Here is a 27,792-nt window from a genome sequence, read left to right as displayed (position 1 = left end):
TCAGAGACATTGGTACCCTGATGGATAGTGCTTGCCACAGCCATTCACAATCGCTGTAACGGCAGCTGTGAGATCCAGGGTGAGGAGGCTCCGAGTTTTCAAGTAGGCGCAAAGGCAAGCAGCTGCGTCGAGGTCAACAAGGTTATTAAAGCAACTGCAGCATTGACTACCTATATCTATGATGGGGATCCCCAACAAAGAAAGGCACACACTCAAGTCCAGGACAGCTGTGCAAGTAGGCAGGGGCGTGGCACTGACCTGAGTGAAAAAGATAAGGTTAAAGGCAAGAAAGAGAGCTAGGGTGGTTGTGGAGGCCTTGGAACCCATATTCTCAAAAGTATTGTTGGTTTAGTCAAGAAAGAAGGGCTTTTGCTGTGCAATGTTTTGGTAGAAGTTGAGGGTTTTTATAGTAGCAAGGCGGGTCAACTTTCTTGGTTTCGCTGCAATGATGGAGCTGGCGAGGGCGGTTTTTGGGTGGGGTGGGGTGGGGTGGGGTTGGGGGGTAGCTGAGGGTGGCCACGGCCCCCCAAGTTTTGAAAACCTTAATTCATAATATAAAAATATACGTGTAGAGCAAAATTGGCCTCCAAATTTATGTTTTATTGTGCTAATTATTTAACATTCAAAAAATTAAACATATAATTTGATTATCCATAGTAAATTGACCCAATTTGACATACTATAATAAAAAGACCCAATTCATAATTATCAGTGGGCTAAAAATAATTATTACTTTATTGGCTCATATACAAATATACAATTTAGCCTAATTGATTAAACTTGTTTTCACTCATCCTGTATTAACTACAATTACAGAATGGATATTTTTAATTATGAAAATAGTCAAGACAAAGGTCCAAAACAAAATGAAAGATAATTTCTTGAACGATTACTTAACTGTGTGCATAGAAAAGAAAGTTATTGAAAAATTTAGCATTGATTCAATTATAGATAAATTTAATTCTATGAAAGAACATAACACTCATTTTACTTTTAAGAAGAAGATGTTAAAATTTTAAGGTACGTTAATATAACTTTTATCTTTTCTAATTGAAAATACACACACACACACACATATACATACATACATATATATATATGTGTGTATGTGTGTGTGTGTGTGTATTACATATATGACAAATTGGAGCATCTCCTCATAATATGCAAGTTGGGCGGTTTGTGACAAAATATTTAATCAATGGTTATTTCTTGTCTTAATTTTTATTTTCTTTATAACTAAATTTAATATTTGATATTTTTAGATGTCATATGTTTAAATAGATGAAAATTATTTTGAACATAACATATTAAGATAATTTTGTTAGGAAAAATTTTGATCCCGTAGGAAAAAAAAACTTGGCTCTGTCACTATTAGCTGGCAACTCTAGCATAGGTTGGCAAACCCATTGGATGAGTGAATAAGATGTGTCAAAATTGCATGTTGCCATTACGAGTGGGTATGGATGGGGTACTCATCTCATGCACCATTTTCTAACCCTTACTTGCCCCACATATCAACGAGTATCAGATAATTGGGCACCCGTTGAGACAAGGTCGAGTCAACAGGTGCCCATCTAGCCCCACTTATCATTAATTTTTTTAAAAAAAATGATTTATACTAATTTAATTTTGTATATTACATATTCATTTAAGATTTAATAAAAAAAATTTCTCAAAAAAATCTTCCACTAAGAAACAAACATTCGAAGAGAAGACAAAAAAAAAGGAAAAAACTTAAAAGAACTCAAAATCAATGAAAATTTGAAATAAGTAGTAGTTTTTTTTTTAACATACATATTCCACATCAATTAAACTTTTTTTAAAAAAAATATAAAATCATAGCCTCTACAAATAAATTTTAAAAACAAACTATAGTCTCCCATTTTTTGTAATGCAATTTGTTTAATGGAATTACTTATTTAGCTCTGAAAATATTATTTTGTAATATGTGTATAAAAATAAAAAATAAAAAATATATATGCAAGGCTGGTTGGGTACCTTCGGGTTTTTAATTATGTGATTCTATCCCGTCTTGTATCTAAACAGGTATCCGATTCTCTTTTGATCCGGTCAAATAATATATATTGGATATCCTAATTTTCGGATCAGATTAGATCGGATATGATAAATTTTTGGATTAACAGGTATTTTTGCTCACCCCTAGTTGCCATGTTCCTCGATGATAACTCAAGATCAAGTCTAGACAGGAATTAGAGTTTATCCCAACCCAATATGTAGGTTATTTAAGAGTTTGAAGTATGCATATTCCACATGAGGTTAACTTTGTAGCAAAAACTTGATGAGAATGCGGCATGCATATAACAATTTAGCTTATTCTACAGCTAAATTTTACATTCATAAAATTCTAAATATCTCATACGTGATTTTTTACAAGTATATAAGTCGAGATTGAATATAGGATATTAAGGGCCGAACCCATAGGAAAAAATGGACAATTACCAGCACGACTAAAACTCCTCAATTATTTAAACGATCAACAAATTGAAGGAAATAAAACTGAGCTAGAATGTGCAAGAAAATAGCTATGAAAGCTCTTTAGGCTATGGTATCCCTAACTATTCATGCAAATACAATTTTTGGATCATTGAGTACTATTATCTTGGTTAGTTATAGTATAATTTCTTTATGCAGGTAAAACTTATTCTCATAGTAAATCAACTATACCTATAATTAAGTCATACCTACTCTCATGGTTATAAAATTAATTACAAGTTCATTTCCTCTATAAAATTACATGGAACAAGTCATTAAAGTTACAAATGTGCACCATTACTCCCATGAATAAACTCCCTAGATTTAGCATTTCTTTGAACTAGTGTCAAATTTTAATTTAACTTTTGGTAGCAAAAATGGCCAACTGTATTTTGACATTTTAGTTGACTCAATTATGAAATGCAAATTTCGTAACTTTAACATTTTTATCTAAACTATTAGGGGGTTATGTATACCTTTTGAAAGCATAGGAGGGATTATGTATAAAAGCACTGAACCACAGGGGGCAAAGTGTAATTTGCCCTATATATATATATATATATATATATATATATTCCCACTTTTTGAGTAATTTTTTTTGGGTATATTTCATAATGCCATGTGAAGCGCCCTGGTCGAATGCCATGTGATGCGTCCATATAGAATGCCACGTGAAGAGCAATTTTTTTTTTGGGTTTACTTCATACTGCCATGTGAGGCGCCCAGGTAGAATGCCATGTCAGGAGGTTATAAGCATTGACTTTAATTCTTTTCCTTCTCTTTTTGCGAAACTTTTATTTTTTTACTTCATCTTATGTTTTGGAACGTCACAAGTTTGTTTCATTCCTCCTTTCCCCCTTTCCCCTCCCTCTCTCTTACAACCATGTCCCCTCATCGTTTTTCTTTACAACTACAGTTGAAATTCTTGTTGAAATTGAGCTATAAAATTTTGTGAAAAATCAAAATAAGTGGCTGTGCAAGTTCCACATACATTTATAGAATACACATTCTTAAGGATGCGTACTGTACCCGCGTATTGCCTTCCCTGCCGGTTTGAACTTTTTTGATCAGTCAATTTTTACACCAAGTTCAACTGATATTTTTTCGATGATGGAGATTGAACTAATTTTTGTGCAAAACATGAAGGTTGCAATCCTTTGAGTTAGTTTTTAGTGTATCAAGAATCATCTGATTTGGAGTCCTGTAGACTAAGAAATGATCAAAATATCTTTGGCTGCTCAATCTCATATTTTAACTTTTGGTAGCAAAAATGGCCAACTGTATTTCAACTTTTTGACCACGAAAACTCATGAATTGGACTTTGATGTTTCATAAGAAATGTAGAAATATTTCTTAGCTTCAAAACGATTCAAGAATTATCTCAATTTGATACTTTTAACTCAAGATATAGCCAAAATATCAAAATGTGTCAAAACTGTCAAATATTTCTTCCTTTATACTTGATTGCATTTTATCTTTGGAACATTTTGCACTACATATTCTCTTTATATCACTTCAAATCATCAACCATTATCCAAATATCTTCTTAATTCACTCCATACAAATGCAATGTTTCACAATGAAACCAAAAAAATGCAAATTTTCACTAGAAATCTAGTTTATTAGCTTGAAAATAACTTAAACGCTCCAAAACTAAATAATAAAAAATACTTAAAATGCACAAAATATGCACTTATCAATCTTCTTTCACTTAATAAATGTCAAAGTGGAGTGTGATAACTACTCTTGGAGTGTAAGCAACACTATTTACCTACGAAATTTGAAAGTTAGAGTTAGAATTAATTCAATTCAATGTCCTAGAATTTTTAGATTCATTTTTAAATGATGATGATATTCTTGTCCAAACTTATATAATAGTCCACCTTGTATGTACCTTTTTGTTCCTCCTGATTTTAGCATTTTAAAAACGAACGCTAATGCGACGAATCCATGTCTATTTATCCATCCAAATAAATCTAAGTAGATTTCGATGACTAAAAAATACATAATATTTTTAAATGGATGACTATTTATAACCAATTACATTGGTGGACTTAAGTGCATTATCCATGTCATCCACGTAAATCCATTATCAATGAACAATAGAATCACACTAGATCGCGCCAATGGTTTTATAGTTGAATTTGTTGCCATGAGGCCGACAGTTAATTTTCACATAACCCCTTATAGTTTCAAAAACTACATATAATCCAATTGTAATTTGGATTAAAGTGTCAAACTAACGGAAATGATTATTCGTAACGGAACCTATGAAAATATCGAAATTACTCTTGTTTAAAAATTAAAATGGTTGAAGTGGCCAAAATATATAAACATAATATGCATGACAATCTAATCCCGTATGATTTTATGTTTTACCATAAGGCCGACAGCATTTGCCAACCATATGGAGCGCCCTGGTAGAATGCCATGTGAAGAGTAAATTTTTTTTTGGGTTTATTAGATAATGCCATGTGGAGCGCCCGGGTAGAATGCCATGCAGCAGGTTATAAGCATTGACTTTATTTCTTTTACCTCTCGTTTTGGGAAAAATTTATTTTTTCACTTCATCTTATGTTTTGGAATGACACAAGTTTGTTTCATTCCTCCTAGCTTTCCCCCTTCGCCCTCCCTCTCTAGCTCTTACAACCATGTTCCCTCATCGGCTCATCCCACTTTTAACAATTTCTTTTCACGAAACCATCTATATTTCCAGTCACTGCTATCTATATTGCCAGTCATTGCTATCAATGCAGCATAGATGACATAACTTGTTATGGTACTTTATCATTGCTTTTAAATTAAGCAAATGACAGCGTTGGCGCGAGAGAGGGTGGTTTCTAACCAATTATTAATTCAATAACTAGGAATAGAATAAATTAAAGAGAGAGAGAGAGAGAGAAGGAGAGATAGATATTGTACGGACAAAGAGATATTGTACGGACTGTAACTAAAAAACAGCGTACAGTATGAATTAAAAAAGAGTATAGTAGAGTGTACAGGAATCTCGTTAGTCCTAGGACTAATAGATAGTCAAATGAATGGATTATAGTTTTGCACTATCCATCTAAATCTTATACCTCTTTGCATCCATTTATTAAATGCTTATAATTGGATTGGATTAAACTGGTCGGCTATTCATCTAACAAGATCCGTCTATCAATCATTTGTCCATTTTGCCGCTTGTAGGCAAAAGGAATTTATCCCGAAACCAAAATAACATCCGAGTAACTTAATCACACCATAGTTTTGATGTTTTCTCACTTTCTCAGCCACAACAGCACAAAAGGCAAAGGACAGATTTTTCTAGGACGTTGCTATTTCACAGTCTGTCCAAGAGGATAGGGAAGTGCTGCGAAGCCTGGTTGGTACACGGGAGAGTGCTGCGAAGCCTGGTTGGAAAGTTGCAGGTGACATTTACCAAGCGTAAACGTACTAATTAGTCGATCAAGAAAATCAGATATTAGATATCCATTTTTGTAGGCATGTTTCCAACGCATGCTGCTAATTAACCACGGATTGTTTTAACCGCAAGTAAGCATAATCTTGCCTCCCGGCTAACAACAGAAATATCCGTGCATTAATCCTCAATTTTATGCTTATAAATACGTAATGCTCCCTTACAGAGTCAGAAAATGGCGTTATGAATATAACATAAAAAAAAAAACTTATTAACTTTTCATTGATCACCACAGGGAAAGATACAAGCTTAGAGCTGACTGCTCACTCGCACATGAAAACTTTATTGGAAATTACAAACATGAAATGTGAGAGATCACCACGACAAAGTAACTCCTAACCACTGTTTAGGGCGAGGAGTTCTTTAGAAGTAAATTCATGATTGAGAAACAAAAGAAAAGCACATTCCAACAGCAGTAAGCAAGCAAATCTGTTCAGAGACATTGGTACCCTGATGGATAGTGCTTGCCACAGCCATTCACAATCGCTGTAACGGCAGCTGTGAGATCCAGGGTGAGGAGGCTCCGAGTTTTCAAGTAGGCGCAAAGGCAAGCAGCTGCGTCGAGGTCAACAAGGTTATTAAAGCAACTGCAGCATTGACTACCTATATCTATGATGGGGATCCCCAACAAAGAAAGGCACACACTCAAGTCCAGGACAGCTGTGCAAGTAGGCAGGGGCGTGGCACTGACCTGAGTGAAAAAGATAAGGTTAAAGGCAAGAAAGAGAGCTAGGGTGGTTGTGGAGGCCTTGGAACCCATATTCTCAAAAGTATTGTTGGTTTAGTCAAGAAAGAAGGGCTTTTGCTGTGCAATGTTTTGGTAGAAGTTGAGGGTTTTTATAGTAGCAAGGCGGGTCAACTTTCTTGGTTTCGCTGCAATGATGGAGCTGGCGAGGCGGTTTTTGGGTGGTGTGGGGTGGGGTGGGGTTGGGGGGTAGCTGAGGGTGGCCACGGCCCCCCAAGTTTTGAAAACCTTAATTCATAATATAAAAATATACGTGTAGAGCAAAATTGGCCTCCAAATTTATGTTTTATTGTGCTAATTATTTAACATTCAAAAAATTAAACATATAATTTGATTATCCATAGTAAATTGACCCAATTTGACATACTATAATAAAAAGACCCAATTCATAATTATCAGTGGGCTAAAAATAATTATTACTTTATTGGCTCATATACAAATATACAATTTAGCCTAATTGATTAAACTTGTTTTCACTCATCCTGTATTAACTACAAATACATAATGAATATTTTTAGTTAGGAAAATAATCAAGACAAAGGTTCCAAACAAGATGAAAGATAATTTCTTGAATGATTGCTTAATTATGTAAATAGAAAAGCAAGTCGTTGAAAAATTTAGCACTGATTCAATCATAGATAAATTTAATTCTATGAAAGAATGTAACACTCATCTTACTTTTAAGAAAAGATGCTGAAATTTTAAGGTACGTTAATATAACTTTTATCTTTTCTAATTGAAAATATATACACACACACACATACATACATATATATATGTATATGTATATGTATGTATATGTATACATACATATACATGTACATGTATATATGTATATGTGTGTGTGTGTGCATTACATATATGACAAATTGGAGCAACTTCTCATAATGTGCAAGTTGGGTGGTTTGTGATATAAAATATTTAATCAAAGGTTATTTATTGTCTTAATTTTAATTTCTTCATAATTAAATTTAATATTTGATATTTTTAGATGTCATATATTTAAATAGATGAAAATTATTTTGAGCATAACGTATTAAGATAATTTTGTTAGGAAAAATTTTGATCCCATAGGAAAAAAAACTTGGCTCTGTCACTATTGGCTGGCAACTCAAGCACAGGTTGGCAAACCCATTGGATGAGTGAATGAGAGGTGTCGAAATGCATGTTGCCATTAGGGTTGGGTACGGATCGGATACTCATCTCGTGCATCCTTTTTTAACCCTTACTTGCCCCGCATATCAACGAGTCTCCGATAATTGGGCACCCGCTGAAATATGGTCGAGTCAACGGGTACTCGTCTAGCCGCACTTATCATTTAATTTTCTTTTTAAAAAATGATTTATACTAATTTAATTTTGTATATTACATTCATTTAGGATTTAATAAAAAAATTTCTAAAAAAAATCTTCCACTAAGAAACAAGTATTCTCAAAAAAAAAATCTTCCACTAAGAAACAAACATTCAAAGAGAACACAAGAAAAAGGAAAAAATTTAAAAGAACTCAAAATCAATTAAAATTTGAAATAAGTAGTAGCTTTTTTTTGAACATACACATTAATTAAACTTTTTTCTAACAAATATAAAATCATAGCCGCTACAAATCAATTTTATAAACAAGCTATAGTCTCCCATTTTTTGTAATGCAATTTGTTTAATGGAATTACTTATTTAGCTCTGAAAATATTATTTTGTAATATGTGTATAAAAATAAAAAATAAAAATTATATATGCAAGGCTGGTTAGGTACCTTCGGGTTTTTAATTATGTGATTCTATCCCGTCTTGTATCTAAACAGGTATCTGATTCTCTTTTGATCCGGTCAAATAATATATATTGGATATCCTAATTTTCGGATCAGATTAGATCGGATATGATAAATTTTTGGATTAACAGGTATTTTTGCTCACCCCTAGTTGCCATGTTCCTCGATGATAACTCAAGATCAAGTCTAGACAGGAATTAGAGTTTATCCCAACCCAATATGTAGGTTATTTAAGAGTTTGAAGTATGCATATTCCACATGAGGTTAACTTTGTAGCAAAAACTTGATGAGAATGCGGCATGCATATAACAATTTAGTGAGTTCATTCTACAGCCAAGTTTTACATTTATAAAATTCTAAATATCTCATATGTGATTTTCTACATGTATACAAGTCGAGATTGAATATAGGATATTAAGGATCGAACCTATAGGAAAGAATGGACAATTACCAGTAATACTAAATCTCCTCTATTATTTAAACGATCAACAAATTGAAGGAAATAAAACTGAGTTAGAATGTGCAAGAAAATAGCTATGAAAGCTCCTTAGGCTATGGTATCCCTAACAATTCATGCAAATACAATTTTTGGATCATTGAGTTCTACTATCTTGGTTAGCTATGGTATAATTTCTTTATGCAGGTAAAACTTACTTTCATAGTAAATCAACTATACCTATAATTAAGTCATATCTATTCTCATGGTTATAAAATTAATTGCAAGTTCATTTTCTATATAAAATTACATGGAACAAGTCACTAAAGTTACAAAGGTGCACCTTTACTTCTGTGAATGAACTCCCTAGATTTAGCACTTCTTTGAACTAGTGAAAAAAACTAATTTAACTTTTGTTAGCAAAAATGGCCAACTGTATTTTGATATTTTAGTTGACTCAATTATGAAATGCAAATTTTGTCACTTTGACATTTTAATCTAAACTATTAGGGGGTTATGTATATCTTTTGAAACCATACAATGGATTATGTATAAAGGCACTGAGCCACAAGGGGCAAAGTATAATTTACCCTATATATATATATATATTCCCTCTTTTTGAGTAATTTTTTTTGGGTGTATTTCATAATGCCATGTGATGCGCCCCATGTAGAATGCCACGTGAAGAGTAATTTTTTTTTTTGGGTTTACTTCATAATGCCATGTGAAGCGCCCTGGTAGAATGCCATGTCAGGAGGTTATAAGCATTGACTTTATTTCTTTTCCCTCTCTTTTTGCTAAAATTTTATTTTTTTACTTCATCTTATGTTTTGGAACGTCACAAGTTTGTTTCATTCCTCCTTTTCCCCTTCCCCCTTCCCCCTTCCCTCTCTCTTACAACCATGTCCCCTCATCACGTTTCTTTACAACTACAGTTGAAATTCTAGTTGAAATTGAGCTATAAAATTTTGTGAAAAATCAACATAAGTGGCTGTGCATGTTACATATACGTTTATAGAATACACATTCTTAATGTTGCGTACTGTACCCGTGTATTGCCTTCCCTACAAGTGTGCACTTTTTTTATCAGTTTATTTTTACATCAAGTTCAACTGATATTTTCTCAATAATGGATATTGAACTGACTCTTGTGCAGAACATGAAAGTTGCAACCCTTTGAGTTAGTTTTTAGTACATCAAGAATCATCTCATTTGGAGTTCTGTAGACTGAGAAATGATCAAAATATCTTTGGCTGCCCAACCTCATATTTTAACTTTTGGTGGCAAAAATGGTCAACTTTATTTCGACTTTTTGACAACAAAAACTCATGAATTGGATTTTGATTTTTCATAAGAAATGTTGAAATATTTTTTAACTTCAAAATGATTTAAGAATTACTTCAATCCGATACTTTTAGCTCAAGATATAGCCGAAATACCAAAAGGTGTCGAAACTGTCAGATATTTCTTCCTTTATACAGGACTGCATTTCATCTTTTGAACATTTTGCACTTCATATTCTCTTTAAATCACTTCAAATTATCAACAATCATCCAAATATATTCTTAATTCACTCCATTTGATGATTGAAATATTAAAACCTACAAAAATATGAAGTTTTCATCACTTAAATCCATACAAATGAAATGTTTCACACTTAAACCAAAAAAATGCAAATTTTCACTAGAAATCTAATTAATTTGCTTAAAAATGACTAAAACACTCCAAAACTAAATAATAAAAAATACTTAAAATGCACAAAATACACACTTATCAATCTTCTTTCACCTAATAAAATGTCAGAGTAGACTGTCTGCACTATTCTTGGAGTGTAAACAACACTTATTACCTACGAAATTTGAAAATTAGAGTTTGAATTAATTCAATTCAATGTCCTAGAATTTTTAGATTCATTTTCAAATGATGATGATATTCTAATCCAAACTTATATAATAGTCCACCTTGTATATACCTTTTTGTTCCTCCTGATTTTAGCATTTTAAAAACGAACGCTAATGCGATGAATCCATGTCTATTTATCCATCCAAATAAACCTAAGTAGATTTCGATGACTAAAAAATACATAATATTTTTAAATGGATGAACCAATTACAATGGTGGACTTAAGTGCATTATCCATGTCATCCACGTGAATCCATTATCAAGAACAATAGAATCACACTAGATAATGCCAATGGTTTTATAGTTGAATTTCTTGCCATATGGCCGACAGCATTCTTGCCATATGGTCTCAACGAAATTTAGATTATAAATGAACTAAAGATTCTCTTGTGTGTGTGTGTGTGTGTGTGTGTGTGTGTTTTAAATGGAAATACATCGTTGACCCACGCATTCCGGTATGTACCACCATTTGCTGTTGCGTCACAAGTAGATTGCCGTGTCGGCATGTTTTAAGTGTTGACATATTATAATGCCACGTGAAGCGCCCCTGTGTGAGGCAAATTACACTTCACCCCTTATGGTATAGTTAATTTTCACACAACCCCCTATAGTTTTAAAAGTTACATATAATTCCATCATAATTTCGATTAAACTGTCAGGCTAACGGAAATGATCATTCGTAATAGAACATATGAAAATGTCAAAATTACTCTTGTTTAAAAATTAAAATGGTTGAAGTAGCAAAAATATATAAACAGAATATGCATGACAATCTAACCTCGTATGATTTTATGTTTACCATATAACTCCATATGATTTAGTACTTTATCATATAACCCCCTTATGGTTTTCAAAATGTGTATATAACTCTCTTGTAATTAATAAATAATTTTTAATTTTACATTGGGATATTTTTGACATTTTAATTGACTCCATTATGAAACACAAATTCCGTCACTTTAATACTTTAATTTAAACTATTAGGGGTTATGTATATCTTTTGAAACCATAGGGGGGTATGTATAAAAGTATCAAATCACAAAGGGGTAAAGTGTGTGTGTATATATACATATATATATTCCCTATTTTTGAGTAATTTTTTTTGGGTTTATTTCATAATGCCATGCGAAGCGCCCTGGTAGAATGCCATGTGAAGCGTAATTTTTTTTTGGGTTTATTTCATAATGCCATGTGAGGCACCCTGGTAAAATGCCATGTCTGCAGGTTATAAGCGTTGACTTTAACATCGCCGTATACATCAAATATAGCAACAAGGTGAATTTTTTTTTTTAAATGTCCTCAATGATTTTAAAAAAAAAAAAAATCTTGTATCGCCGCATCTTACTGAAATAAAAATTTCTTTCTAGTCATTTTAAAAAATTAAAAAAAATTCACCTTGTCGCCGCATTTGACATATGCGATGGCATTGAGTTTAGAAAATTCCCCGCATAACTCTACTTTTGTGATTTTTTTGTCCAACAATATTTCTAGAAAAATATAGGAAATGAGCAAAATGAACTTTAATCATCTACAGCCAAAATGAACTTTAAGGAAATAGGCATCTCACATTATTATACTGCTAATATGCTAAGCATTAAAGCCCCTACATCTAAACAGTTAAGCAAACTGGAAGCAGAAAACATTAAAAAAATATATATATTAAGCCTATGACAAAACACCTAATAAGAGAGTAGACTAATCAAACACAGCCAAGTGTCTCAACAAGTTTGCAGGCTTCATTCAACGTGAACCTTGACAGATTGAGTTCAAACGCATTAAGATTAGCAGGCTTCAATTTGAACTACCTCTTCAACAGTCTTACCCTTGATATCGTAGCAAATGATTTTACCAGGCACTGATATAACTAGCTTTGGTTTCTGCTCTCTTTCATCAACAAAAAAACAACGTACGCGAAATCCAGATTGCTCAAGGAGTACGTGAGGTCCAAATTGCCTAATCATATGATGGCTAGAATCCTGGTCGAATATACATATTGGAGGATTTGGAGGACTGGCCAACACTGGAACAAATGCACACAAAAAGCCAAGATCAAGGTGATACTTTGGAAAGCCGTCGTGCAAAGTGACTCCCACCAGGAGAAACATCCCTGTTGGATTCTTAAGATCATGGAAGATTTCCCTGGCAATCTTTGCAGTCACACCATTGACTATGTTCTGTGGCATTGCCCATAAGGCAATATATGGTGGTTTAGCTGCAAAAGAAGAGGTAAAGAACAAAAAATTTCCGGTGACAATTCTATAACTTCTGAGAAGCCTAGTTTTCTTTGCTGACTTTTTCTTTGATGGTGTATTTAAGGACTCTTACCGTAGAGCAGGCAGCATAGCGGAGCAAGCCATATCATCGATTAGAACTGTATTCTCATTTGTAGCAGAGGATCTTTTAGCTGAAAAATATGTTGATGTGCTTGATAAGTCGGTGCCATTAGGGATAATGATTGGGTTTGCCAAGGGAGCAGGGATTGGAGTTATCTATTTGGTCACATATGCCACATGGGCATTGGCTTTCTAGTATGGTGATCCAATGATCCCAACAAACTTTGTGCACAGGTGGAACCAGCTGAAGATTGATGGGGTATTCGTACGTGTAACCATTAAAGGCTCTCATTTCATTGGAAAGTTTGGAAACTACTGCAAGTTCTTTTCACTTGTTAGGGATGAGAATCTTTTATCTTGTGCACAAGAGAATCTTTCAAGTTTGTACTTGTTAGGGATTTGTTAAGTTAGTACTTGTTACTGACTTTTAGTTCAACAAATTATATTTGAGCATTGACTTTTGCTTTTAGATTACTATATGCATTCTGTCCTTTGGGATAATTTTACAAGTCCTTTGGATTTTTGACGGAATGTATGGCAGGGAGCACTACCTGCAGGTTGCTTCTATATAAAAAAGAAAAAAAAAACTCCTAGCAATTAAAAGTGCCAGCATAACTCAACTTCTAAAACAATATGTAATGACACTTTCGATTATCAAGAAAAAGGATTCTTATTGGCAGATGGGATGCTATAACAGCATAGTTTTCCAGACACATTTGAATGCTACGAGCCTATCCCCACATTGGAAGGGATGACACTCGTCCAAGATATGAGAAAAAGTAAAGTGTCAAGTTAACTTATCTATACTGACACCATTAAATGCCATTAAAGGTCATTTTTGTTGTAGTGGAGCCAGCGGGCATCATCAGAGTTTCGAGAGAAAGGCTGCTTTGATGAATGGAGATAAAAAGTTTGACGATGCTATGTTTTCTTTTCTTTTTTTTCCCTTTTTTTAATCTCTCACTTGCACCTCTTCTCCATTCTCCCTTACCATCCAACTCATCCCTCACTTTGTCCTATTTTCTTATGCTGTAATTTTAATGTCCTTTTAAGATTTTGACATGAAGATTTACTAATTTTCTTTTTAATCAAAACTAAATGATGGATTGGAGATGAGGGAAAGGGATGGGTTGGACGGTATTAAGAGAGGGAATGTAAATAAGAGTTTCTAGTAAGTGATGGGTTGTGACTAAAGGCGGCAATCTGGATCAGAATCCATTTATCCATCCATTTGACCCTTAATTAAATGGATCTGGATTGCCAATTTCCAGTGGTGGCTTTAAATGGTTTGACCAATTAAATCCACTTAACTTAATGATTTTAAATGGATTATCCATATAAACCATATAAAACCAATTACTTAAAATAAAAAAAAAAACATCAATGCCTCTGACTCTGAAGTTCCAAACCAACAAGTTCTGAAGTTCCATAATATCCTAGTCGCTGCTATGGATAAACTAATGATGCCCTAATTTCTCTTTTTTTTTGAATTTTTGGTAACTAGTAAGACGAAACCCTAAATTGTCTAAGTGACGTTCTATTTAATTCTTCAATTAGAGCACTTGATTTGGCCAGAGTTTTGAGATGCTGGTTATTAGTATACCATAAACAAAAGCAAGCCCTAGTTTTTTATGATGTTAAAGGTAGTATGGAAATGTTGGCCAATGGGTCGAAATGTATGAAAGATGAATCATATGACCCAAATATTCTACAACTAGTGCGAGATTGTAGAATTTTGTTCAGATTTGAGGATTTGAGACTTTGCAAGCTTTAATCCATTTTCTTCAGCAAACGGAGAAGAAGGTGGATAAGAAATAGAAAGAGGAAAACAGAAGAGGAAAATGAACAAAAAAGATAAAGGAAGGAATTTCCTATTTGATAGTTAAATGGATTTTAAATGGATAATTGGATATCCATCATCCATTTGGATCCAATCCACATACAACCATTTACTAAATGGACTTAAGTGGATTAGACCATTTAATCCATAATCCATTTATGTGAAACCAATTATAATCCATATATCAATTTTGACACCTCTAGTTGTGACCTCTCACTTGCACTAAAAGAAAAAGTGAAAAAGAGTGTGTTTGATAGCAAATTATATACACAAATTTATCTACTTGCATCATAAACATATATTTAACAATATTTTTATCTCACATACATTACACCAAAAAAGTGTTACTTATAATATTTTTTAAAAAGACTATCCCAAATAATTTCCTATTGTTACTTGGATAGTTGGCTATTATAGAAAGTACAATTTAATTTTCGATTACATTCAGTCACCCAAAAAAATTAATCTTTTTTGTAAGTGATTTTGATCGCCCGAAAAAATTTTAATCATGTTTTACGTGAATTTGATAGTGCTTTATTAGTTTTTCATTACTTTTTGATAATTGTGCATAATTGTTCGTCTCACAATATCAATTATGCAAAAATTCTAAAAATGGAACTGCAGTTTATGCTAATGGATTGGTAAAAATGTACACATAACTTCTTAACGACACCGTCTGCACGTATCCAAACCCACAAAAGGTAATTTGGTAGTTAAGGTTTACAATGTATTAGATGAATGAAGTAAAAATAAGGAAGAAAGGAATTTATAACGCTTATGGAAAATAACACAGATAATGGACTCAAAAGTTGTGATGGATTTGTTTTTTATTTTGTTTGTTTGTGTTTGTAATTATCGTGCTCTCTTCTGAATCGTAAACAGTAGTGTATTATAAAATATCGGTTGTTTTTTATTTTAACTTTATGAAAGAAAATTTTATTTTATTTTTTTGAAAGAACACTATAGAGTATAATTAATGGTGAATGTAACAACTTGTTTGGAATTAGAAATGATGAGACTCATAATCAATTGCATAGTATCGGTGCTAAGCAGTTAAAAGTATAAAGTAAAAAATTGACAATGTGAAGGAGTATGGGATTGGAATAAAGAAAAAGAATAATTGCAAAGAAAAAGGAATATGTCCTTTTTTCCATAGACAGAATAAGTTACACACACAATTAGGTTAGAAACACTCATGAGTCATCGCCAAATCGGACTCTAAAGTCAGTCTAAGGGGAGATCCACTCAGAATATGTCCTTCTATTGCATTTTATAGAAAGAACCATTTTCACGATTCATTAATCGTAAAGCAAGGTCTAAAATAATAAATATTAAACTTCTAGATAGTTTGTATAAGAATAATTTATTTAGTATTACAATCTTTTCAAATAGTAGTTATTTATCAGCATTTTTCACCCACATTTATGCACAAAAACGAAATCTCGGGAACCATTACTCTACCAAAAAAATGAATAAATAAAAAACACGTGAACCATTGTCCTTAGTCACTTCACCCAACCCTAATATCTGTGATATTGTCAATTAGGGTTTTTTTTTTTTTAGCTAAGTTTCGCATAGCCGAAGCCCTAGTCGAAATAAAACTAATATCAAGGTGTGACTTAGGGATGTAAACGAATCGAACCTGTAATGAACAGTCCGGACTCAATTCGTTAAATGCTCGATTTGAGTTCGATTTTCAATGAACTCGAACTCAAATTCGAATAGGAATTAGGATTTATTTTATGTTACCGAATCAAGTTCAAACTTGTAGATACTCAGATAGTTAAGCTTCAATTCGATTTTAATAATTTTTAATATTTTTATTTAAAATATTTGTTAATATTTAATATAAAATTACATATCTTTCATTTTATTATATAGATATTATTTATGTATTAGTGATCATTTAATATTAAAATTGAAGAATTAAATAAATTTTTTAGCTCTTGAATCGAGCTCAAACCTATCAAATATTAAATCGAATCAAACTCGAATTTAGATTTTGAGCTCGTGTAGGATTTGACTTCATATTCAAATTCGAGGCCAAAATTTCAAATTGAGCTTGAATTGTGGAAAATTCAATTTGACTCGACTAATTTACAATCATAGATTGACTTCTCTATTCGGGCTCAAATTCTTCTGATCTAAGCTTAATTGTTTCAATTAATGGGTTTTGGCCTTAAATGAGCTTGGCTCAAATTTAGAATTTTATACAAGATTTCATCTAAAAAATCAAAATTTTAGATAGTTAGTATAAGAATAATTTGTTTAGTACTGCAAACTTTTCAAATAGTAGTTATTTGTAAAATAATAAGTAGTATGTGATACTAATTTCATACTTAATAAACAAGACCTTTCCTTATTTGCGCCCTAAGAGCATAGGATAAGTACATAAAATAAAGACGGTGGATCTATCATAAAATTCAAACTCCTTGAATTGTGTAAAGTTTTGCCTGTAAAATTTGAATTTTACTAGATATTTAACACTGGACCTACCTCTTATCTGTACATCTTAGGGTACAAAATAAAGAACTCGGTAAATATATATTATATTTTTAAACGTACATATTTATACAGCTGAGTGGCCAGTATTTACTTTGGGCCTTTTTAATTCCCAAATTCACCCAGCCCATTTACATATGAAGTTCCATATATTTTGCATTGTCTCTCTTTCCATTTTTAGCTGCAGCCGCACATATCATAACACTGTTTGTCCAAAGCTCCCTCAAACTAAAAAAAGAAAAAAAAAATCCCAGAATTCTTTCAGTAGCATTTATGGTCCAGAGTGGAGAAGGAGAGGATCTCACATTGGAAGTTTACAGTGGAAAGGAATAGTATATGACCTTACGTGCTCATTGAACTATTATCAACTCCAGTTAATCATTTTGGACCTATGAATTTTATCAAAAGTTGTTGGGCCAGCCCTTAGACTCGGAATGTTACAATTGATACCTGAGCAAACCTGAAGGTGGTCTCTCCGTGGGACGCAAAGCGTTAAGGGGAGCGAATGTGATACCTCGAGTTTTTCCCACAGCGAAAGGTCGAAGTAAAACGGAATGGAATGATGTATGACCTTAGACTCGTTGGGTTACTAACAGTTTGGGTTAACCATTTTCATCCTGCAGATTTCGCTCAAAAGTTGTTAGGCCAATCCTTGGGTTCAAAGCGTTACAAAAGTTGTTAATCCAACCCTTGGTTTGGAGCGTTACAAGGGTGGGTCTTTACATGAGATGCAAAGCCTTCAGGGGAGTGAATGTGATACCCCAAGTTTGTCTCACATCAAAAGTTTGAAGTAATAAAGAAAAGGGTAAAAAATCTCGGCGACCATTAAACTATTGGTCAGATCATGTTTTGATCATCAAACTATTTTTCGTCAGTAATTGACCACTAAACAACTTAATCAGTAAACTCGTGACTATTTAGTCGATAATTGCTCTTAATATGTAAAATTAGCAATTAATCTGTGAAATAGGGTCGCATAATTGTTGGACAAAATTACCCCGCACTTTGCCACGTGTACAGCTAATTTCACAAATTAAGAGCAATTATCGACTAAATGGTCACGGATTTACTGATTAAGTTGTTTAGTGGCCAATTACTGACGAAAAATAGTTTGATGGCCAAAACATGATATGATCAATAATTTAGTGGCCGCTGAGGATTTTTGCCCTAAAGAAAATGAATGGTTGTACTCATTGGGTTACTAACAACTTAGGTTAACCATTTTCGTCCTACAAATTTCGCTCAAAAGTTGTTAGGCCAGCCCCTTGGTCCGGGGCGTTACACAGGATGGCTTGGATCTCTGCCAGCAAGAAGAAGCTGTAAAAGCCTTCTGCAAAGTGATGCACTCTACCGGGTACTTATGCCTATACCACAGTAACATTTGCCTGCAAAATATTAATTACAGACCTGGTCTTGAGTCAAGAAATAGTTGATTGGTCCATTGGTTTTATCAATTTTAGCAGTACATCTTAGAAGCCGGTGTGTATCCAAGAGAGGCAGAGTCAATGCAAAAGGTCAGACAATTAACAGCCGAGCATCAAGCACGGTGAGTCTCAGTTGATTGCCTCATTCTTATTAACTTTGGGTTGGTGGTAATGCATTCATATTGGTGTTATCATGGAAATAGGAATGATATGATTACACCTGCTGATGAAGGGCAGTTCTTGAACATGCTCATCAAGTTGATCAATGCCAAAAACACTATGGAGATTGGGGTTTACACTGGTTACTCACTTCTGCCCACAGTTCTTGCTCTTCCACAGGAAGGGAAGGTACTTTTGTCAGTCTGCTTTCAATTGCGTTTTTGGACACCTTTCCTAATCTTTGACGTATTTTGGCTGCACTTAATAATATCGAATTGACCCGGACACCCACTCTGTTGACAAAAAAAAAAAAAAAAAAAAAAAAATAATAATAATAATATCGAATTGAAATTCCAATATATATCTTTCAATTTGATGGGAATCAAATTCAGCTCAAATATTTTTTAAAAAAATTAATTTACAACTAACCCATAATGGTTGGATTAGGTTCCATCATTCTAAACTCAAAAACGTTACAAACGGACCACAGGCAGGACCGTTCCTAGTGATTTTGTGCATTTTGCATATCGCGTAACTTTATTTGCACACAGCGTAACTTTATTTGCACAACGTATAATTTAAATCAAATTTTTGTGGATCCTACACACGTTGTTAAAAACGAGGTACAAGAAGTTATTTGGACCGTACAATTGTTTTTTGGCCAAATCTTGGCCGTGAACAGCTCAGAAGCGGTCCATCTGATGATCGCTCCTACCCCTCATCCGTTACAAATTGACCCGCAAATGGTGGGATGAATATCCACATATATATAGTTAGAAGAAACTCACATAGAGTAAAAATCTAAATATTTTTTTTTTTACAGTTAAAACAGATATCTGAAATGTTATTGTTGAGAATTATTTAAGCATGCGATTTTTGGTCCTTCAGGCTAATTTCAACTTCGAAAAGGAACAATTAAACATCCAGTCCTGTAGCGTCAAACCATACAAGTTGAGATTCTCTGATTAACTAATAATTTTTCACTTGATGCAATGCAGAAAATCGAATGACTGGTTTGTTTGTAATGGGCCATGGACAATTGGACGTTGATAGAGAAAGCTATGAATTGGGTCTGCCCATAATTGAAAAGGCTTGTGCAGCTCAGACAATTGATGACTTCGGAGAAGGCCCAGCTTTGCCCGTTCTTGATGAGGTGATTGTAGATGTAATGCCCAAATCTAGCCCACCACCAACTACAGTTTTGCTTTTATGCTTACTTGTGAAAAAGCACACTATATATGTGTTCAAAAATTAAAAAATATATATTAAAGCAGTGGAAGTTATTGGTTGTTATGCCTTTGAAAAATCTAAAAACATGGTAATCATTGGTAAATAATAAATCTGAGTATTTTCTTCTTTTATTTTTTTTTTGCGTAGACAAAAATATGTTAATTTTTTTTCTTTGAGAAAATGACATAAATGGGCAATAAACCATGTAAATTTTCAAAATAAAGAATGAATAAGAAAGAATGTAGCGACTTTTATAGTACGCATTTCAAAAAGAATGTTGCAAATTTTATAATACACTTTTCAATATAATTTGTTGTATTTATAGGAAAGTGATATTTGTACTCCCAAATTGGCCTCTTACACTCATTGAAAACATATTATTTAGTGAGTGAATTGAAGTGCAAGAAGTTAAAATGGGAGTGGGAATATAAATTCCCTATTTATATCCCTAGCATTGATACATGTCTAAACACCACGCCTTCAGCTGTGAGCAACTGTTCGAAAACCCACGCCAATTAGCTTGCCTGATCTAAAGGCGTGGTCTCTTTCAGCCATAGACAGTCACGCTTCGATCAGCTAATGTTAATCGGTTATTGGTACTTTTGCTGTAAAATGCTGCCTAGAATGTCCATATCGAATTTCGGCAAGATGATGAAAAGTCACGTAGATATAATTAGACAAACAAGCAATAAGTTAAGCGGGGAGATTTTTACAAGTCTTTTGCTTGGCATTAAGTGACTGCAAAGAGATGGAACAAAACAAATTGAAAATTTTTATTAAGCCATGGCACCTATAATCTACATGGGTAATGAACAAGAATTTTGAAGACCTGCTAGAATTCCAAGACCAGCAATCGTGCTTCAGTCACTCAAAGACAATCATACGGGGGGAGATAGTGTAAATGAGAGATCCCAAGTTCAAGACCTCCCACTTACCAAAAAAAAAAAAAGTTCAAATCACCAAAAATAAAAAGAGTTATGGAAATTTTTTGAAAAAAAAAAATTAGACTAGGAAGATAAAATATTCACAAAGAAAATGTAAATTTTGGAAAACTTGTGAATGGGAAATGGCTCCTGTGTTTCTGTCAAATGAACAATTTTACGGCATCCAATTAGACACAGTTGCCCATGTGAGACTAACCAGTGACCAGCCAGGCAAGTATGCTACTAAGCAATGTCCATGCTTTTCACCTTTTCATATGATTCATTGCATTTCTAGTTCTTTCCTCTAATGAGTACACTTGGTTATGTTTGCTACCCTGTCATACGAAACTTAAATTTTCTACCAGTGAATTATCCATCAGATTTGTCATATTGTTTGACATGCTAACATGTTGCTACCTCAGAGGTCTAAATTACTCCACAAATTTACTGCATGCTTATACTTGAGAAATGGACATAATCATATATAACTTGAGTAAATGAAACTAGTTAAAAAAAAAAAAAAAAAAGTTTGTTACTATACACCAAAGAGATGCATCCAACAACCATGTAAGCATTGAAAATATTCTATTACCGTAATCGTCAACAGCCAAAATGAACTCTCTGGAAATAGGGATATCAAATTGCATGTAATACTGCTCATCACATAATATGCTAGCATTAGTGTCTCCAAACCTAAGCAGTTAGCAAACTGAAAGGCAAATAGATAAGCATATTAAGTCTATGACAAAACACCTAATAAGAGAGTAGTAGACTAACTAAACACAGGCAAGTGTCTCAACGAGTTTGTTGGCTCCATTGAACGTGAAACTTGTCAGATTGAGTTCAAACATATTAAGATCAGCAGGTTCAATTTGAACTAGCTCTTCAACAGTCTTACCCTTGATATCGTAGCAAATGATTTTACCAGGCACTGATATAACTAGCCTTGGATTCTGCCCTCTTTCATCAACAACAAAACTACGTACACGAAATCCAAATTTCCCAAGCATACGAAAGCCAAAATCCACATCGAATATACACTTTGGAGGATTTGGAGGCTTCACCAACAGTGGACCAAATGCACACAAAAAACCAAGATCAATGTGATACTTTGGCAACCATCGTGCAAAGTGACTCGCGCTGGGAGAAATATCCACCTCCAAGTGAGAGATTTCCAACTCATAGCCAGTTGAGTAAATAAGCCATATATTACCCCCAGATTCACCAAAATACAGAACATAACCAGGCCCAGTTTCATCATGACCATCATCCCACACTTGTTGACCATAATCATGCTTGAAATCATAATACAGTACATCCATTTCATTGCACCAAAATTGAATACCATTCCAAAACACGCCATCATGGAAAGAATACCGCCAACCGGGAGCATTAGATTTCTCACAGTTTTTCCAGACGCCATTTTCCGATGAATAGACAGTGTACCGGAATTTCTGTCTCCCTTCCACACCTGGCTTTTTCTCCCAAACACAGACCAGGCTATAATGTTCAGATTCTAGAGGATCAAAACAAATATTAACCGCCACAATTTCAAACTTAGACCAGTCCATAGTATCAACTAAAGGAATGCGCCTACACTGGTTCGTGGTAGGATTAAAGACATAAAATCTCCTACTTTCATTCGCAGGCAAGAAATCAATACAAAATAACCCCTTACAGCTATGCATCCCCACAATTTCTCCTTCGACGTCAAACAAATTAGAGAAACGAGAACTGATCATACCTACTGAATTTAACTCCTCTTTGCAAAGAGGAACATGATAGAGCTTGGATTTCCCCTGTATTTTACGCAGCATCAACAGCCCAACTTCGGCACCAGGGTTCTTCCGAGAATGGAGGCGGCGGAAATTCGAGTTTGAGATGATAGAGAGCCAATCTTTGGACACGCATTGGAATCGCATTAGGGATTTCGCCGGCAAAAACAGTAAAACTTGAGTCATTAGATCTTGATTGTTGCCAACCACAATAGCTGATGACCATGACGACTGAAAATTTCGTTCGCCTGAAGAACTACCGTCATCGGAGGAGAGGTTTTGGTTATTTAAATTTTCCGACAGGATTAGGGTTTCGGCATCTAGAAGCTGCGTAGGGTTTCCAACTACGGAGCCATCTGCAGCACTTGCCATTTCTTCTCTTACACCATTATGATCAGTAATAGTTGTTTCTGGGACGGCGGAAGAAGAGGTGGCTCTTTGCACGCTGTCGCCGATGCCGGAGGAATAGCCAGCGGGCACTATCGGGATTTTGGAAAAGTCTCAATTTGATGACTGAGCAGAGGCTTTTGTATGTGTCTCAGATATATCGTCACTTCTTCCGTTTACACCTTAACACGTCGTCGTTTCTATGTCTGTTTTTGATTTACCTCAAAGCTTAATAAATTTTCTCAATCAGAAGTAATGATCATGTAAATCAATAACGATTTCAGATTTTTGTTTCTTTTGGTAGAATAATTAGTGTATGTCTTCTTAAGCCAGAAAGTTCAACTGCAATCGCTGATCAGATTACATCTTGGCTTCCCAACCAACTCTTGCGACTATCAAGCAAAAAGATGGAGTTGATGGGTGTTATTCTTTGGAATTTATGAAATAATCGGAATGAAGCGATCTTTGATGGGCCCTGCAGAGATCCTCTTAGCTTGGTCTCCCTGTTCATAGCATTCCTAAATCAATTCCATGAAGCAAATTCCAAAAATAAGTGCAATACGCCTACCTCTCTTCAATCAAGGTTATCAATAGGTCATTGGATACGACCCAATGCAGGTTTTGTTAAGGCAAACTTTGATGGAGCTGTGTTTATGGATGATAAATTATCGGGGGTTGGTGTTATTATCCGAGATGATAAAGGAAGTTTCATTGCTAGCCTTTCCAAAAAAATTCTTGGGATATTGGAACCAAATGTGGTTGAATCATATGCGGCCAAACATGCTATTCAATTACTACAATCTTTGGGTTTCAATAAGATTGTTTTGGAAGGAGATTCACAAAAAGTCATCAAAATGCTGGACCGTTTGGAATGTGACGATTCATCATGTGTTTTGTTGATTGATGATACCATTGTCTTATGTCAAGATTTCATGTATTGGGAAGTTTCATGGATTTCTAGGTCGTTTAATGTTCCTGCTCATAACCCTGCTAAGTATACTGTTAATCTTTTAAATTCTTGTACATGGAGAAAATCTCCTCTATCTTTTATTTGTTCTGCACTTGTTGCAAATTTGATCTCATGATTAATAAAATTATTCTATTTTATTATAAAAAAAATTAGTGTATGTCAAAAACAATAATCACAAGTAATGATCATGTTAATCAATAACTATTTCAGATTTCTTTTCTTTTGGTAGAAAAAACTAATGTATGTCAAAAACAATAAAACATGTGTATCTTATCCACTAGCACGATTTACATTGAAAGTTTGATATTGATTTGTTACATTCATCCTATAAAATCTTACTATATTCGATCCAATAGCTATAAATATTAGATTATTTTATAAATTTAATAATATATATTATTTAATTAAGTATATATGGGTCTAGATAATGTCTAATATGAGTCTGAATTTGAATATGAATTTTAGAAAACCAAACCCTATCTAGACTCACGACTCTTTCACAAGGTCTGGGTTTGGGTAGGGTCTGAATTTGAGAAATTAAATCCAAATCCTACCCAAATATATTGGGTTTGGGTTGAATTTGGATAAAATCCAACCCATTGACATACCTAGCCAAGGCCTAATTAACATTAAACTAAATCTTAGGGGGAAGAAATGAGAACTTTTTTAATTGGTTTTGGCATTAGGGACAAATTAAAGCTAAATTCAGAAAATTGAAAATTCAATAGCATAGACACTGTTAAGCTTAAAAGTTGAGAGACCAAATTAGATGATTGATAAAAGGAAAAAAAAAATGAACAATTTTTAGGCATCCAATCAGGCACATATGCCAATCCAGTAATAGTTGAGCATGTGAGATTAACCAGTGACCAACAAATTATGCTACCAAGCAATGTCCATGCCTCGTGCCTTTTGCCTTTTGATATGACTGTTTGCATTTCTACATTTTCATGCTCTTTTTTTTTTAATCATTTTGCATCAAAACACAAGAAAATTAAATCAACAGATAATATGAGGATGCTATTTATAGAACTTGTCAAATTTATGTGAGCTTGAAATTAGTAAGGAAATTTTGAGATAAAATGAATTTTCTGTGGGGCAAAAGTGAAAATTATACCTAATTAAATCGGGTTGGGGACTAATGAAGAGATCGAAGGACCTAATAAGTTGGGGGAAAAAAAAAGGCTAACCATTTATTAAAAAAAAATGAGTCAATGAAGGATGATCTCTATCTCTAGTTTATCAAAGGCATCAATTGGAATTAGAGTTGAGAATGGAGTGGTGAATGTAAATGAAGATTTTTCTTTATTACTCATGGAAATAATACATATTCAATACAGTTTTTTGTTAGCTTTTGTTTTCATAGGAATATTTCTTATAAGATTTAACGTACCTAAGTAAAATTTAACTTTATGAGTTTTCTTTTGAACCATCTCACCCCTTTCCACGTTTTTCCAACTCTTAACTACAGATTCAAAATTCGAACCTTGAACCTATCAACGAAGAGAATTTTAAAACCTTGTTTGGTTTGCAATTTTCTACGGAAAATTTTTTAAGTTTAATAAAGAGGCCTACAAATCCTAAACCTTTATGAGTTTATATTTAGTTATTGTTAAGAATTATATCAACCGGAGAATGGAAGAAAACTCAACTCAACCTATATATTATAGTCGGTGACGAAAAAAGAAACAAAAGAATTACATGTGTTGGACTTTTTCAGGCATGGAATCAACATCTAAGGCATCTAATCTGAAAGACGACACATTATACGGGGGCCCAGTTTCAGTCTTCACTTGTGCCGAATGATTCCAAGGAAGGAGGCCCAAATTTGTTACAGAGCACAGAATCAGTTCTGTTGGGCTGTTGGGCTGTCGTGTAGGCCCACAGGGGTTCTTCTTCATCCTTTTGGGAGGGTCCATTGGACATCCTAAATTGGTTGACAAAGGTGAAAGCATTGCCAATGAACCTGTTAACGGTCCAAGTCTAAACCTGGACCCGGATCTGATCCATCAAATTATGCCGGGTACGGGTAGGGATTTAATTCCGTTACTCGGATCTGGATCCGGATCGGTTTTGTTAAACAAAAAAATGAGTCGGGTACGGAATATAGTGTTTCGGCCCATATCCGACCCAAATCCGGATATAAATGGATTAATAATTTAAAATATGTATATTTATCAATATAATTTGATTAGGGTGATGTATTTGAATAAGGTCAATTTGATTTCTTTTCTTATTTTTTTTTGGTATTAGTTAGAAATTAGTTTACAAATAAATTTTTTTCTCATTTTTGTTAGATATTATAAGCTTTGATAAATTTTTTTCGAGTAGACCCGACCCGGATTCGAGACCCGTTGGGTAAACAAGTCGGATATGGATATGAGATAGTATGCCGGATTTGGGTTCGGAATAATGAATTCCGGCCCGAACCCGGCCCATTGACAGGCCTACCAATGATCATGTTAGCCAATTCAAAATTTTTATTTTGGAAAAGAAAAAAAGGTGAACCACTTCATAATGCTAAGCAGTGTTTGGTAAATGGGTATGCATGCCAATGAATCAACATCAAAGTTAATGATACTCCATTCTTATCGTTGGATATACCATCAATAGAATCAATCAATGGGAAGGAAAATATTTGATTTTGTACATCATTACTCCTCAATTATAATTTGGGATTTAGATTATAAACCTATTCATAATATGAAATCTATCTTGCTAGAGGAGGGTTTTTAGAATTTTTCTCACTATTAAATTTAGGGTTCGAATGCTGAATCTGGCGATTGTGAAAAGAAATAAAAAAAAAGAAGCCTATTTGTTTTCGACAATTCATACACTTTCATACACATAGTGAGGTTTATGATTCTGATCTCCATTCTGAAATGCAAACAATACTCTCCTGAAATATGTATTTAGCATGAAAATTCATAAAAATCAAACGAAATCGTGTCTCGAATTAATTTTGTGATGGATCAAATGGCGGTGAAAAGCTAAATGAGTTCCATTATGCATGCCCTTGTAGGTGCGAATTGCAAATATATTTTGCCTTCTTTGGAGTTATTAAACCACGCCTTTAATCGTGCCATTTTTACTTGCCTAATTTTAAAGGCGTACTAATTCATAGGATTTCGCGTTGATCAGCTGCTGCTGCTGCTATGCGTGAACCACACTACCTAAGATGTACAGATCAAATTTAATCAAGATCGGAGTATACATTCTCCTTGTTATCAGGTACAGGGTTTGAATCTTGGATCTGATAATAGAGTGTAGGAAAGGGAGGCAGGTTAAAGAAAAGAAAAAGATCTAGTACACGGACAAGTAACATGTCAATCAAAGAATATTTCAGAGTTTTTCATGGAATTTTTCACTAGAATGTGGCACCTCCAATCTATGAGGGCAATGATCAACATGATTTCAAAACACATGCAACGATTCTAAAACCAGCTG

At 33.9% G+C, this 27,792-nt stretch overlaps 3 protein-coding genes and 1 long non-coding RNA gene across 4 annotated transcripts; 1 reads left to right on the top strand and 3 right to left on the bottom strand.

Annotated features, from left to right (window-relative positions):
* On the bottom strand, positions 1 to 327 carry LOC140008846 (putative lipid-binding protein AIR1B). The gene has a single exon (XM_072053745.1). It carries the CDS (start codon positions 325 to 327, stop codon positions 1 to 3), a length of 327 nt encoding a protein of 108 aa, XP_071909846.1.
* A 6,059-nt stretch (positions 328 to 6,386) lies between these two features.
* On the bottom strand, positions 6,387 to 6,713 carry LOC140008845 (putative lipid-binding protein AIR1B). Its single transcript, XM_072053744.1, has one exon. The coding sequence runs from the start codon at positions 6,711 to 6,713 to the stop codon at positions 6,387 to 6,389; it is 327 nt and encodes a 108-aa protein (XP_071909845.1).
* Positions 6,714 to 12,347: 5,634 nt separating this feature from the next.
* LOC140008139 (uncharacterized) lies at positions 12,348 to 13,434 on the bottom strand. Its single transcript, XR_011815543.1, has 2 exons — positions 13,128 to 13,434; positions 12,348 to 13,014 (listed from the first exon to the last, which is right to left on the bottom strand). It is a non-coding gene; the product is annotated as an uncharacterized lncRNA (long non-coding RNA).
* A 231-nt stretch (positions 13,435 to 13,665) lies between these two features.
* Positions 13,666 to 20,315, top strand: LOC140008844 (caffeoyl-CoA O-methyltransferase 1-like). Its single transcript, XM_072053743.1, has 5 exons — positions 13,666 to 13,692; positions 18,691 to 18,831; positions 18,941 to 19,023; positions 19,105 to 19,254; positions 20,096 to 20,315. Exons 1-5 carry the CDS (start codon positions 13,666 to 13,668, stop codon positions 20,313 to 20,315), a joined length of 621 nt encoding a protein of 206 aa, XP_071909844.1.
* The last annotated feature ends 7,477 nt before the right edge of the window (positions 20,316 to 27,792 follow it).

The sequence above is a fragment of the Coffea arabica genome, chromosome 6c (genome assembly GCF_036785885.1).
Source record: "Coffea arabica cultivar ET-39 chromosome 6c, Coffea Arabica ET-39 HiFi, whole genome shotgun sequence".
NCBI classification, from domain to species: domain Eukaryota; kingdom Viridiplantae; phylum Streptophyta; class Magnoliopsida; order Gentianales; family Rubiaceae; genus Coffea; species Coffea arabica.
This window is presented reverse-complemented; position numbering and strand designations above follow the sequence as displayed.